At 55.6% G+C, this 15,521-nt stretch overlaps 1 protein-coding gene across 1 annotated transcript; it reads right to left on the bottom strand.

Moving 5' to 3' along the window:
- Positions 1-66: 66 nt before the first annotated feature.
- Positions 67-13,789, bottom strand: EPHB6 (EPH receptor B6). The gene is given in 19 exon segments (XM_047695497.1): positions 67-386; positions 497-652; positions 773-932; positions 935-965; positions 1,221-1,370; positions 1,601-1,774; positions 1,999-2,246; positions 2,388-2,507; positions 2,677-2,729; positions 2,972-3,086; positions 3,302-3,464; positions 3,637-3,761; positions 3,876-4,232; positions 4,598-4,753; positions 5,502-6,255; positions 6,442-6,506; positions 6,778-6,976; positions 7,247-7,317; positions 13,720-13,789. Coding segments are annotated over 17 exon segments (3,036 nt in total). The 5' UTR covers positions 6,878-6,976; positions 7,247-7,317; positions 13,720-13,789; the 3' UTR covers positions 67-277.
- Between the last annotated feature and the right edge of the window lie 1,732 nt (positions 13,790-15,521).

Genomic DNA, 15,521 nt, shown 5'->3' with positions numbered 1-15,521 from the left:
CTGTGCTCCTCCTCCAAGACCTTCCCAACCCCTCCTTGCAGACTGAGGTCTCACCACACCTCCAACTTGCAAAATTTCTTCTTTCCCTTTAATGCAGGGGAGGGCGGAGGAGGGCAGAGGACTAGGGGGTGAAGCGTCCAGAGGGTGGGGTGTAGTGTGGCAGGCGCCTCTTGCCGAGGCCAAGATGGAGACGGGCTCTGGTGTTCCTTGTCCTTCCTTGGGCCTGTGTCTGGGGCTGGGACATAGGCATCGTCCCCTCACAGCCGCCTGCCCGGCCTCAGACTTCCACGGAGCCCAGCTCCCTCAGGTGCTGCTGCAGGAGCTGGATATTGTGCAACAGCTTCTTCTGGTGGCCAGCCAGTGTGATGCCCAGGGTGGGCAGGTCTCTGGTGGTGGGGAAGGAGTGGGTCAGGTCTGGGCCGGCTCCTCTAAGATCCCCGGCAGGACCCCTGGCTTGGAGCCCAGCGGAACCCCCACCCCGCCTCTCCCGGCTTACTCCAGGCTGAGCTGAGCCACATCACTGAAGGTGCAGAGACCAAACTTGGAGAAGTTGTCTTGGTAGCACTCCAGTCCGATGGCCGAAAGCCAGGCCTGGGGTGAGTCCAGAGAAGGAAAGTCCAGGGCCACAGGGTTCAGAAGGGCCTGGGAGGGTCTAAGTGGGGGAAGGGGAGGTCAACATCTCCCTTTTATCTTAACCCCCTCTCCTCAGTTTTCTTTCTGGTTTGTATATACCCTCCCTGGTTGTCCCGGGCTCCAGCCCCAATCTCCAGACCTGTCCCCAGGGCCCCCATCAGCCTGCAGAGTGTCTGGTTTTCGGATCATCTTGTCAAATGCAGCCACCAGATGGTCAAAATGAGGCCGCTGGGTACGGTCCTTCTGCCAAGTGTCTAGCATAAGCAGGTGTAGTCCAGGAGGACAGCCTGGAGGTGGGGAAGCCGGAACTCCTGCTCTATTGCATTTAGCACCTGGGGGTTAGTAGAGAAACATGGTGATGGGAAGCTATTGCTGGCAGAAAGGCATATTCTGTTAGGTCAGTGGGTGGGCTGGGATCAGGTGGGACATGCAGTCAGAGCGGGGAAGGAACTTAAAAATAAGGAAGCCAAGACAACTTAAAATCTCAGTGGGTTAGAGAAGAAAAGCCAAGAATGTACAAACCTGTGAGGGTGGTGGGTTGGAAGGATGGGGGTGGGGAATGAACAATGTCTGGGTCAAGAGCTCACCTCCTGGTCACTCATGTCCCAGTAGGGCCGCTCTCCATAGCTCATCACTTCCCACATCACTATCCCAAAGCTCCAGACGTCACTGGAGGTGGTATGTTTTCCATGTGCAATAACTTCTGGGGCTGCCCAGCGAAGCATACAACTTGGGCCCTGAGAGGTGGGGTGAGAAGCAACAATAGCAATAATTATAGCAGTGGTCACATTTATCCAGCAGCTCCTGTGTGCTCTGAGGTCTGCTCAGGGTGCACTCCTGGATGGAGCGCAGGCGGGCTCCATTCCTTCAGACCCCAGGGCACACCGCCGGCGGTACGCACCCCAGGTCCCAGTTCATCCGCCAGCACCCTCTGGAAAAGGCAGAGCCCCTGAGACCGTGCTCTCACCTGAGGACTGTGGCCAAGACGAGCCACTTTGCACACCAGGTGGCTATTCACCAGCACGCTGTGGGCAGAGAGCGCGCGGTGCACGAAGGCGAAGCTGGACAGGTACTGCATGGCGGCTGCCACTCCCCGCTGCATGGCCACCAGCTGCAGGCTGCTGAACTGGCCCTCCCGCTGCTGCTGGGGGCAGGGGGCAGAGGTCAGCTGCCAGCAGTGGGGTGGGGAACCTCCATAGGCCAGGGGCCAGACATCAGCAAGAGAGGAAGAAGGGGCTTAGGGAATCAGAAGACAGCCTGGGAAGGATGAAGACTAGGGGAGGTGTCTCTGGTCTCCGGGACTGTTGAGAACTGCAGACTTCCCTGGACCCAAGGCCGCCCCACCCACCCCTGGGCCACACTGACCCTGAGGAAGCTGTCCAGGGGGCCCAGCTCCATGAGTTCCGTCAGCACCATGAGGGGCCGGCTCTTGGTGACCACGCCCTCCAGCCGCAGGATGTTGGGGTGCTGGAACTGGCCCAACACTGCAGCCTGGCCTAGAAAGGTCATCTGTAGGCTCTCCGCACCTCCAGCCCACAGGGCCTGGATGGCCACGGCCTGCTCCCGCCGTCCCCGGGGCTGCAGGCGGCCCCTGCGTACTTCTCCAAAGGAGCCTGGGAGAACGGGTGTAGGTGGAAGGCTATTGAGGAAGGACCCCGGGCTTGCGGTATCCTGCCCTGTTTAGAGGGGATCCTGCTGGGGAAGGCTCGTGGGGGCTCCAGCCCCTCCCATCCCCTTTCTCTGCCCCTGCACACCTGCCCCAATGACCTCCTCGATCTTGATATATGCAGGATCCACCTCCCTGGTAAACTCTCGGATGGCCTGGCAGGGGTCCTCGTATGTGGAAGGGTCGATGTAATACTTCACCCCAAGACCTGTAGGCGAATGGGGTGCATGAGGAGGGTGTGGTACGAGGTCCGGCTGCCCAAACACCCCAGGCAGGCCCTCTTCCTTACAATGGCAGGGCCGAGAGGTTCCCCTGGACCACGGGGGAACCTCATCTTGTCTCCTGTGCTCAGCTCCCAGCCCTCCCTACCCCCACACCTGGACTGCTGTACTGCTGGAGTTGCTCTGTGTAGCCTGTCCCACGCCGCTTCCTGAGGACAAACCAGAGTCCTGAAATGACACTCCCCTGCCATGCAGGCCACTCTCCAGCCAGGGATCTGTGGAGTGAGGGCTGCCCGATCCCTCCTTCCAGCCTCGAATGGGCCCACAGGAAGGGGCCTGGTGGTGGGAGGTGGGCTTTGGAGGTAGTTTCTGCAGTGGGCTTTGGGGCTGCCAGGACGTGGGGTTGTACTGTGGGGTGAATGGTGTGGGGACACAGCAGGGAGGGGCTCACCTCTGGAAGACAACAGCCAGCACGGTAATGGCCGCCAGCAGGAGGAAGGCCAAGGCCCCCAGGATGGACCCAATTACCAAGGAGAGTCTCTCTGGAAGCTGGGTGGACAGCTCACCTGGGGAAGCAGCCAGCCAGGACCACGCATGGGCAAGGCCTCACAAGCATACATGCCTACACACCCCCCATGCACCCACTCACACCCACCCACAAACCCAAAGGCCATGTGGTCAGCCATGACACTATGCTCACAGCCTCCTGTCCCACACGGCCGCCAGGCCTCTCCTCGGTGACTCCTCCTGCTTCCCCCTCTCCATCCAGGCTTCCTCTCACCTTGAGGCAGAGTCTGGAAATAGACCTTGCCCCCATAGGGGCCGTGACCTGCGGCAGTCCGTGCCCGCACTTGGAAGCCGTAGATGTGGCCAGGACTCAGCTGGGTCACGGTGGCCGTGTTGGTCTCGCTGGTCAGGGTGAAGGAGTGGGATTCATCTTCTGCCTGGGGGTGACAGCCGGTCACTCCCTGCTACCCAACCCCAGCTCCTGAGTCCTGGTCACACCCTCAGGCTTCTTGGCACCTCTCGGTCCTAGTCCACCTCCCCCATCTCTAACCCTACTGTGGGGCACTGTGAGCTCCCACCAGCCCTGCTGGGCAACCCCCACCTTCCCACCTGGTCATAGTAGCGGAGCTGATAGTCCAGGATGTTCCCGTTGGTCTGGTCTGGCTGTGGCCAGGACACCGTGATGCTGTTGGATGCCCGGCTTACCTGGTGCAACGCAGGGACTGCAGAGGGAACTGGGGGGAAGGGAGGGTTAGTGGGAGAGTTTCCAGGAGCCCAGCAGCATGAGTAGGGGCGGGGCTTCTAAGGAGGCAAGGTAAGACATCAGGCCAAGCTAGCGGAAGGCTCACCTGCATGGCTGGTGCTGACATTGATGGCGGCAGCTTGGGGAGGGTCGGGGCTGAGCTCTGACACCCCGTTCACAGCCTGCACCTCCAAGATGTAGGGCACATGTGCCCGGAGCCCCCCAACTAACACTCGGCTCTCAGTCAGGCCCCTCTGGCGGGGGTCGAAGTGCACCTCATCCCTGCAGCGGCGACAAGCACCCCCGGTGCCCGAGCCCGGCTCCCGGTGGCCTCCACATTCCTTGCACACGACATTGAAGAGCAGGTCCCCTCGTCCCCCCAGCTCCTGAGGCAGGCGCCAGTGCAGCATGAGCACTGAGCCTTGTACCTCGAACCAAAGCTCCCGGGGAGCTGATGGAGGGCCTGGGGAGGCCGGTGGGGGCAGAGAGAAGGGCCAGAAAGGAAGGAGTGGTGGGAGGTGAGGTGAAGGAGGAAGGGTGGGGATGATGATGGAGAAAGAAAGAAGGCAGGGGAAGGGGGGTGGCCCAGACGGGAGGAGACCCAGAGCAGGGGGTGGGGACCAGAAAGCAGAGGAAGCGGGCGGGAGGAGAGGCAGGAGGTGGGCCAGTGTGGATGGGGTCAGGGCAGGAAGGAGGAGAGCAGAGGGAGAAAATGAACAGGAGAAAAGTCACTGCAAATGGGAACAGCTCCACTGTGTTGCCCTCAGGCTCCCCTTCTCTGCCCACCCCCAGTCCCATTTCCAACCCTGGGGCTGGTGGGGGACTCACCAGTGCAGGGGGTCTCTGGGGGGTCTGAACTGGCCCTGTAGAAGCCCTCAAGGCAAGGGCAAACAGGGGCTGCAGCATTGGGGGCATGGCTGCGGGCGGGGCACGGTAAGCAGGGTGTGTTCCCAGCCAAGGCCTTGTAGGACCCCTCCGGGCAGGCTAGGGGGCAGAATGGGGCAGAGACATTAGGCTCACTTCATCCACCACCTCCTGAGCCCCCCACCCCACCCCAGGCAAGCACGAAGACAAGCCCCCAGCCTTCCATTCCTGAGGGCTGTTTCTCCTGACCTCCTGAGACCTACCCCCATCCCCTCTTCCCTCTTTCCCTCCCTGAGGCAGAGATTACTTCCATGGCCACTGGAGTAGAACTGCATCTCTGCTGATGGAAGAAGTGAGGTGCAGTGAGGGCTATGGGCAGGCCAAGTACCAGATAGAGGTGTCTGGCTTGATTGACCTTCCTGCCCGGAGGCCTTCTGCACCCTCCACCCTATAGCAGAAGGATTCCTCTTAGCTGGTCTCCACTGCCGTCTCCTACCTGCATCTTGGTCACCTGCCCTGGTGATAATCCCTTCCTAACTAGATGGCAAATAGGGACAAAGGACCCATCCCAAGATAACCCAGGAGTTTAACTCCTTTTAATCTCCATCACTTGTCAGGCCTGCAGCCCTAGGATGCTTAGCGGTGGCTAAGGAAGTCTCCAGAAGGTTCCAGAAATTTGAGATGAGCATATGACACCAAATTTGTGCGCTTTAGAAAATAAATCTGGAGAAAAACAAGAGTCCTTTCCTAAAATAGCTTATTCCTGACCTTTTGGGGACAAAATCAAGTTTGGGGTATTCAGGAGAGGTGTCCCAAGGTTGGGGAAGGTGGGGAGATCTTGGGCAAGTGCACAAGCACAGAATCTCACCTTGGCAGGCCTTGTCTCCGCGGCCGGGCTGGTGTCCCGGCTGGCAACGGCAGCCCCCAACCGCTACCATCCACTTGCCCTCCCCATTGCAGTGCAGCCTCGGAGGGCTACCCCCCGCCTGGCCCCCGCCTCCATCCTCCTCTGGCTCCGCGTGAGCCACACAGGTGCCCACGGCTGCCACCAGGGAGGCGCCCCCGGCCCCACTGGCCTGCGTCTCAGGGAAGGAGGCGAAGGCGCGGAGGACGGAGGGGCAAGTGTAGGAGAAGAGCTTGACCGCCACGAGGGCCAGGCAGGCCCCCGTGTCCTGGAAGGCCACGTAGAAGCCACGCTGGGTGAGGGGGCCGAAGCTCCTCTCTTTGACGTTGAGCTGCAGCCCGGCGCGCTGCCCGGCCCCACGCGGGCCTACCGCCCACACCGCGGAGGCCGGGAAGCTCTCGTCCGCGGCGATGGTGTCCACCTTGATCCAGCGTTTGAGGTGCCAGGCGGAAACGCTGTCGGGCCCATCGGGCTCCTCGGCCTGGCGGTAGTAAAGGGTGAAGGTCTCTCGGCAGGTGCCCCCGGCCACGCCCAGGCTGGCGCATGCGCGCACGGAGAAGTGCAGTCGGATGTGTGCCCTCTGCGCTCCGCGTCGCTCCACGAAGTGTGTCTGTAACCAGTTGTCTTGCCCAGTGCCCGGAGGAGCCCCTGCCACGTGGCATGCCTCGAAGGTCCGAGTCAGGCGTCGCTGGTCGTCTAGAACGCTCACTTCATCCCACTGCAGGGAGAGCGGGGAGCCACCGTTAGCTGGCAAACCTGGGTAAGTACACCCCGAAGTCCTGCTCCTCTGGGAGGGAAGGGGTCTTACTCCATTAGTCTCTACCCAGGGCTTCCTTCCCAAATTCTATATGACCAGTGGGGTGGGGGAGGCACACTGGGTGGGGAATGAAAGAGTGACACTCACCCCACCTGGCGGGTAGGTGAGCCAGCCAATCTCAGATGTCTCTCCAGTGGTGTCCAGCAGCACCTCTGCCCAGAGATAAGAAGGGCATTCAGCAGCAAAGCTTCCAGCTAGGACTGCTAACCCTCACCCCATCCCAGGAGGGAAACAGGAATTTCCCTCCCTGGTCCTTTTAATTCACCAGCAGGGGCACAGCTCTCTGTCAGGAGCCTTTCTCTGGAACCTTCCCCGTTCCTTTCACTTTCTTGATGTCTTCACTCTTCTCTGCCTTTTCTGAATCTTTCCCATTCCTCACCCAGGCTGATTGGTAGGGATTCTCCAGTCTCCCCTCCCTCTTACCTTCCAGAGCCAGAACTGAGGACCCCAGCACCAGGACCCAGAGACTGCACACCATGCCCGCCACTCTGCTCCCTGACCGGGCAGCCCCCTCAGCAGCCATGGGGCATCTTCGGGGCTCCCACCATTGCCCTGGCCACCACCCTGCTCCCAGGCAGGGCCACTGCTTTTTAAGACTGGGGTCTGCAGCCAAGCTTGCTTCCTAGGGAGACACACAGGACCAGAAGAGGCAGGTGGCGGGTAACTACATTGCTACACAGATAGTTCTCAAACCACCCCAGCACCAACCAGAGGGTAAGGGCCTGTCAGAAGCAGACTCTCTCCTGACTTGTGCCAAGTCTACCATCTTTGAGGGCCATATGGTAGGTCACTCCCTCCCTACGTCCTGCAGGGGACGCATCATTGAGCATTTCTCAAAGCTCCCCTCCCCCGCCGCCCTTTAGAGCATAGGATAGTTCTGGGCCCAACGTACCCTTTTCTTCTGAAAGGCGCTCTTTCAATTCTTTCTCTTCCTTTACTCTCCCTCCTCCTTCTAGAGCCACCCTGTATTGGAAGTCAGAAGATACTTCCATGAAACCAGGCACAGTAGAAGCTTCTCCTTCCCAGGGAACACACAATCCCTCCTCCCCCACACCTCCTGACCCACATCAGACCTGGACACTCTGGACAATACAGAAAGGCAGTGGAGCAAGAGGGACCACGGAAGAGAGCTGTGGGGTATGATGCAAGGGGAGATGGGCGAACAGGAGTGAGAAGAGCATAGGCACAAAGATTCCATCTGGTAAGTGATCCAGCATAGAGAAAGGGTAGAGCTATGTAGGTCTGGCATGCCTACATTTTGTGACCAACGGTCCTCTCTCCACAAGGGGCACGTTTCCTCTATGGCTTACAGAAAAATAATGTATGTATATGAAAAAATTCTTCTAGTCTGCTCACAATGAAAGGACAGAGTGTGGAAACAACAATGCCAACATGTCCTCTGAGATTAATAATGCACTGGGTTGAAGAAGGTATGAGAACTGGGATCTCTATATTCATGGTGCTTGTGAGTTCAAACGGGTATATCTTCTTGGAAGGACAGCTGGTGATGTCTTTCTAGCAGCTTCACCTCTAAGAGTTTGTCCTTCAAGTACTGCATCCTTGGGTCTGTTTGCAGAGATGTTCAAACAAGGATATTTGCTGCAGAATTGTTTGTAAGGGAAAAGACTGGAATGTAACTGTCCATCAGTGGTAAGATATTTAATAAATTATGGCACAATATGAAAAAAGAGTAAGGGTTACTGCTTATGCACTGATTATGAAAATCTTTTCCCAAGTGAAAGTAGTCCATGCAGAACAGTGTCAAGTATGTTCCCCATTGGGTAACTTAAGAAGGCCACCCACAGACATGTACCCCTGCTGGCTCACGAGCACATGACTGTGGGGCACAGCTGCCTCCAGGGTCACAGTGAAGACAAACGGGCTCAGACCTTCCTTTGTTCATTCATCTAGAGATTAGTGGTGACCCATCTCTCCCCTTATAACTGAGTCTCAGAAGTCTGTGAGTGGCATGGACAAGAGCCGTCCATTCCATTTACTTCTGTTGAGAAGAAACTAAGAGGCAGGTTGTTCAAAGACATGAAACTGAGAGAAAGGACAGCAGTTGGAAACCGGAATCTTGTTTCTGTCATGACGGCTGTGGCCACGTGACCCGCAGCACTCCTGAAAACGGCACACTTCTCAATGAAGTTGAAACCAAACTACTATACCATTTGACTTTGATAAACCAGAAAATCGTAGTTGGATGCCTGCTAATCTCATTTTTCCTGGCAACACAGGCTCTGTTGCAGGATGAAGCCTTCAGGGTCATCTCTACGTGGTTATCATGAAAAGGCGCTGCTGTTACAGCTGGTGGGCTGAGGTATCATGGGCATCGGGCCACAAGCCGCTGAAATGCACCTTTCATGTCACTGCAACCCTACTTGTGAGACAGAGTTTAACTTACAGTGCATGGAGGTGAGCAAGAAGCATTTCCAAATCACCGGATTATATACCTTAAACTTATCACAGTGTTATACAACAATTGTATCTCAAAGTCAGAAAAAAGGAAGCATTCCTATACAGCAAATGACTCCTAAGAAACAGAGGTTCTCTGCCAGTACTGTCCCGAATGCTGCTAGAATCATTCACAGATGAAATGTTTCAAAGAAGAACAGGGAGATTGTGAAGTAACAAAGCATGGCCCCATCACCAATGGCTGCTTAATAAATATCCTGAAGGAACATGTGTTGTTGGCGCTTCCCCCAAGGGTTCAGTGGCTTAATTTGGAGACATGCTTGACACACCAAGGCAGACCAGACTGACCAGAGCCACAGGGTCTCTAGGAATGCTGTTATCAAGAACTGAAAATGTCAGCAAAATGCCTTTACACAATGAAAGCTATTCTATCATTTGCCTAGCAGATATTCTCTAAAATAGCCTCTTTCAGTCAGAACATGGATGGATTCTGGAATCTGTACAAAAAGTAAACTGTAAGCACTGTGTCTTCCTAAACTTATAACTAGACAGATAATCACGAGAAGGAATAATAAACACTTCGGATGCATCTCAATGAATTTTTTTTTTTTTTTTGAGAGACAGCAAACCAAGAGGGAAGATACGTACTGCAGATCCCATCAGCTGTGCACTATGGAACATTCTAGAAGATGAGGAATGGCAGAGTATTTGCTTTGATGACCCACAATATAAGCCACACGGTCGATTGTCGATTGTGGCTGCAGCAGGGCGTGTATGCATAGCCTCAGCAGGCATCTTAATGACAACATGAAGCTGGCCTCTCTCCAGAGGATCCAGAAAAGAGCAAAAGCAATTAGGGAATATGTTAAAGCCACTCTGCGTCTGTCCTCAAGAGACATCAGGAAGAAAAGAATTAAATGGAGACATGGCATGTGGACTGCCACTTCTGTAATTGTTAAAAAAAAGGTTTACCAAGAACCAATATATTCATTTAAAAAAATGGTGGAAGCACTTGAAGAGAGCCCAGAAGTGTTCCTTGCTGTTTGAAGGGACCTCTTTTAGATTTGGATCCAGAAGACTAAAAAATAAAAACTGTGGTTGAGTGAGATTAGGAAGTGAGGTCAATTCTTGGTTATCAAAACAAAACAGATAACTCAAGTCTTTTATTTTTTTTTAATACATATAAAAAGAACTCGGGTCTACCTCTTAGGCAAGAATAAAAACAAGGAAAGACGAAACTTTAAGATATGGAAGAAAACTGCTGTCAGCTAATTCCTACTCCCGCAGATTCTTTTGAAACAAGTTCAAAGGCAGAAACGTAAGTGACAAGAACATGCAGCTCCAGCCACATGCCTGGAATACTGAACAAGCAGGACTTAGAACTTGATTTTCAAAGGTGCCTTCAATGGTTGAGGACTAGGACATCTGTCTGAGCTTAGTCTGGGAGCGCGTCCTGGAAGCAGCCAAGTGCATCCCTTCCGCAACACAGAGGGGGACAGGCCTGCTTTGGATCACTCTGTCTTCTCCAGCTCGCCAAAGGCATCGGTCAGTGGTTAGAAATCGTCTCACCCACCCATGAAAGAGCCCAAGACTTATCTCAAACAGGAAAACATTCGAATTTCAGATGTGTATATGGTTTTAAAAATATAACCCACCAGAGGCAGCTGAAATGTGGATGGAAAATGGAAGCTCAGAAAAGAAGACTGATTTGACAAAATTTCAGATGACAAAAATTGCATTCTATGACTTCACATTTTTTTTTTCTCAGCTTCTTTCCTACATATATCACTTTACATCTTTTTGCTACGGTAGAGACACTGCATCCACAAGCCTGCTACATTTCTTTGGTTTATAAAAATATGACAGTCCGTAGGCATCAAAATTGTGTTTTGTCTCCAGAAACTGGCAAAGATTAAAGATGTGTAGACTCTTAGCTTATACGTCATAGCTTCTGAGTTCTGTTATCTATAAAAATGAAAGATTTAAAAATAAATTAAATGAGTAAATCTGTAGGAATTTAACAAATTAACTGTCTTCAAATTGAAATGTTAAATATGATAACTTTGTGAACAAACTGAGATGGTTTTAAATAGTTTATGTACCTTGATCCACAAAATGAGTTTTTAAAAAACTAAGTATTACAAGCCAAATCAGCTTGGAGGAAGATACGGCAGGAAAATGCACTAGCCATTAAAGCTGGTTACTGTAGGAGGGAGAAATGAAGGATGGCAGAGGAGGAATTATTAATTTTGTCTTACATATATTTTCAGTGGGTTTTCTTGTTACAACGAGCATATTCTTATTTTTACATTAAAACAAAATCTCGTTAATTATCATCTAAGCAACAAAAAAGGGAAAACATTTTTAAAACCTAGACTAGCATAGCATATGTTTACATTTTACCCTCCCCTCCCTTCTCTCTCTAGGTTTCAAAACAATCCAGAAATTTTCACCTATAAGGAGAAAGCAGAGATAAAGAGGCAGTTGGAGTGGGGGATGAATGAGCAAAATAACTTTTATTGCTGCATTTTCTTTAAGCTTCTCTTCAAAGAGGTTCGAATGGCCCCCACTGATCACATCACGCTTCTCTGACTCAGTGTCAAGCAAAGGACTTCGGCTCTAAAGGACCAAGGGGAACCAGGGGTGCTGGGGACACCTGACCAGGGCATCGCTGCTGAGTGAGAGAGGCCCAGCAGGCTGCAGGGCCCAGTGGGGCGAGGGAGGTCCCAAGGGCAAAGGGGCCGATGGTTAATGTGTGGCGTGGCCGCAAAGTTGGCCCTCACACCTGTCAGCCACAGGGTCAGCGTGGGAGGGGTCAGCACCATGGGCCCTGTCCTCTGTCCTGTTCTGCAGCTGTTAAACGCCCAGGAAATTCCAGGATAATCCTTGCTCAGCTTAACGCTGTTACCCTTTAATCTCCACCTTGGATATGGTCGCAGTCTCTTGGAGCTCTGTCCGCCCGCCTCGAAAAGGATCCCATCAGCCCTACAGCGGCATCCAGAGCAGACAGTGAGGAGGTGGCTGTCCTCCGGTGCTTCTCACCCCTGCTGCCCTGGCTCCAGAAGCCAATTTGTGGATTACCTAGCAGAGGAGAGCCCTGTGTCCCTTGAGACCTCCAGCCTCCAGGAATGTCCCCCAGAGCTCGCAGATGCAGACGAATGTGCCTCCCACTCCCAGGCTGTGGAGCTGGGGGAGGCTTTTAAGAGGCAGGCAGTGTCTGGGAGTGGCAGGCAGCCACTCAGAATGAGCCACTCTGGCTGGGCACTGACCGGGCATGTGCGTGGCTTTGGAAAAGGGCATAAGGGAGGGTGTTGGGACAGTCAGTTCGTGTCCGTGAGAGATAAGCAAATGGAAGATTGTAGAATCCCCCAAGAGCCAGGACCACTACCTATGGGAGCAAGTGTGAGAGTACATAAGGGAATGTGTGTGAGGTGAGATGCGTAAGGAGCAGCACACAAGCTGGGAGGTGTGTGTGTGTGTGTGTGTGTGTGTGTGTAAGGGTGAGAGCATGCACATCAGAGCAGATCCAGAGTGCTTTTCATACTGGTCACTGATGCCCATGAGCCCTTCTCCTCACCCTGGGTCTGTCCCTACTCTCCCCCAGTCAGCCTGTCAACTGGGCTCTGCTCTGGGAGTTGCTGCTGCAGAAACATCTGGGCTGGGAGAGGGAGCTGAGCAGGGAAGTAGAGAAAAGGGAAACTCGAAGCTGCCCCAAACCCCAAACCCCACCATCTCCCTTCCCCCTCATGGGCAGTGCCGTGGGGACATAGGACTCAGGACCCAGCTCAGGAGATGGTGATGAGCTGCAGGAGAACCTGGCCCCGAGGAGGAATGTTCCTGCCCTTCCCATGCTCAGATCACTGCTGCCTGTTGCTCCTAGGCAGGCTGGGGACACGGTGCTCACTGCCAGCCATCTTTTGGCACCGTGAATGAACCAACAGACTCCAAAGGGGCCCTCCTCTCTAGGCCACTAGGTAGGTACACAGAAGCCCTCCAGCCTAATCTTCCTGCAAGGAAAAAAGGTCCATTGCCCTGAGAGAAACCAGTGCCCCCCCTGAATGGCACCATCAACAAATGATAGGTCTCAGTTCTGCAATGCCCATTACCTGGACATTTCCCTGCACTGCCAACAATGCCACAGCTCCTTCCCACCCAACCAGCATCTCCCCTTCTAGAACCTGAGTCAAGTTCTCCTGGCAGGGGGAGGGCCTGGCCCTGGTTAACTTATTGGGAACAGGCCCAGCCACTTCTCTCCATGGGCACTGCCAGGGACATTACAACATCGGCTATGCTGGGCCCCAGCCAGCTCCCCCAGGGATGGGAGGAGAGAGGATGCCAGACAGCCAAGATTGGTGGATGGGGGTGTAGGGCAGGTAGGGCCAAGTACCCAGATGTAAAGAGAGGGGAGTGGAGCTGGGGCCTCAGAAAGCAGCAGACTTTGGCTGCAACTTGGGGGTTACGGCTGGGGAGCATGAACCAAGCCTCTCCACTCTAAAGCTTATGGGTGGTAATGGGGGTGGGGGAGCTGGGGGCAGGTGTGTGATCAACCTCCTTGCTCCTCCCAGCTCCGCGGGATTGGAGAGATGCCACTGGAGTCAGAAGGATGGGCAAGCCTTTTCAGAACGCTGGGAGTCCGGCCTCAGCAAGGACCCCTATATCAGGATCCCCAATATCTGGAGACACAGTGGGGGATCGCAGAAGCAAGGGTAATGGGGGTGTCAATGATGGCCGGCCAGAGGTCGGGGAGCCAGGCTGGCCAGTTTCGCACCCCTCAGGAACCCACCGTCGCCTTGGAGAAGGATACTCAGTACTACCCCGGGAGGCCCCCAAGGATCTGCAAAGGCCCAGTCTGGAGGGCCCCTCTACTTTTGCAAACCTTGATGCCTCTGTCCTCAGGCATACCGCCCCCCACACCCCCCCCCCAACACTGCCTGGCATCCCGGGGCTCACCTTCCGCCGGCCGCAGGCTCCGCAGTTCTGTGCCCCCCCGCCCCAGGCCCCGCGATGGAGCCGAGCAGCCCGTTTCTCCGCTCGGGTGCGGGGACCCGGCTCCCCGCGGCCCGGGTCCTCTCGCCGCTGCGCGTCTCTGGGGCTCCGGGCGGCCGGGGGCGGTGGCTGGCGGCAGGGGCTGCTCTGAAGGCGCAGCGCCCGCGGATCGTGCGGGTGCGGGGCCCACGTCGCGCTCGCCGTCGCCGCGCTCGGTCGCGGGTCCCGCCGCCTGCTGCTCCGCTCTGGAGCGGCGGCAGGGGCGAGCTCAGCCCGGCCCGCCCCCTCCGCGTCCCTCCCGGCCCGGCCCGCCCCTCTCCGGCCCCTGCGGCCGCCCTCCCTCTCCCCTCTTCCGGGGAGCCGAGCCCGCCCTCCCGGCCTGGGCGGCGATGTGCGGCGCCCGGCGCGGGGGAGAGCGGGGTGGAGGCGCGGGGCTCGCCCTGGGCCCGCCTGTGCGCTGGGGCGGGGGCGCCTCCTCCTCCCGGCCGCGCGGGGGCTGGGGGACCTGGAACACGGAGGGAGGCTCGCGCGGGGGTCCTGGAGGGGGCGGGCTGCCGTGCGGCGGGGCGCGGCGTTCAAACCCCTGGGCCGGGCGCGGGCTCGGGTCCCCGGGAGGGAAAGCGCACAGGAGGGCGGCGGATGCCCGGGGACGGAGGGGCACGGCGGGGCAGGGCAGGGCAGGGCGGCGCAGTCGCCGGCCCGAACACCCGCGCCCTCTCCCCACCCCTGCTTTTCTGCTTCAACCTAGGAACTAAACCACTGTTTTAGTTCCTACTCAGGTTTAAACTAAGGTGGGCGTGAGCTGTGAAGAAGAGAAAGAAGGAAAAGAAGGGGGTGGAGGGAAAGCCAAACTGAGAAATCTCGGAGGGTACGGGGGTGGGGTGGGGATGGGTAAGCAGCAGGGAGGAGGCATCTGGGTTACGAAAGTGTCTCTGATCTACCCTTAAACTCGTCTGCCCCTTCGTGACCCTGGATATTGGCCAACTGTGGGGCCTCTGACCCCACCCTCCCCAAAGTGCTGGGAAGCCTGGGTCTGAACGGGGAAGTCCAGGTGTAGGTGCTGGCTTTTGCATGCCCGGGCAAGTCTTGCCCTTCTGGGTACCTCCTCCCTCCGCCCGCTCCCCGGGGAGAACCTCCCCCACGGGGATCTGAGGCGTTGGGAGGTACTCAGCGGGTGCCTGGAAGGTTTGAGGGAAAAACCTTGAGGGGGCGCCGCGAGGAAAAATGTTTCCGCCCACCCCTAGCCGCTTCTCCAGCCGAGGACGGGATTTGGGGTCTATTGTTCCGGTCCTACAGCCCTAAACTGGGGCCTTCCCACGAAGTGCTGCTACCACCTGCTGGTTCTTTCAAGGAACACAGGCATCTGGTGGAATTCCCTCCGGCCTTTCCCCCCTCCCCATTTCACCGTGCCGCTTCGCTTCTTACTTTCCCACTTACTTCATTTATCCAAGACGAGGTAAAGCACTAGCTGCAAATGGCTGATCAAAACTGGTACTTAAGGAGCATTCAGAAACCATGGAAAATTGTGAAAAGAGATCTGTGAGCCGACAAGCCCAATAAACAAAACAATGAAACTCATTAGGAGGCACCTGGGAGAAACAAACAGGCTTTAATGAATGGGCTGAATGAGTGATGGAAACAGGGCGACTGACCTAGTCCCCACTTAGAAGGAGGGATTGTTCACTCTGGATATCTGCAGTCAATTAATAAGCCTAATGATGTGAATGATTCTGCATTTGGGCATCTTTAATAAGTCACTTGCACTG

The sequence above is a fragment of the Lutra lutra genome, chromosome 11 (genome assembly GCF_902655055.1).
Source record: "Lutra lutra chromosome 11, mLutLut1.2, whole genome shotgun sequence".
In the NCBI taxonomy this organism is placed as follows: domain Eukaryota; kingdom Metazoa; phylum Chordata; class Mammalia; order Carnivora; family Mustelidae; genus Lutra; species Lutra lutra.
This window is presented reverse-complemented; position numbering and strand designations above follow the sequence as displayed.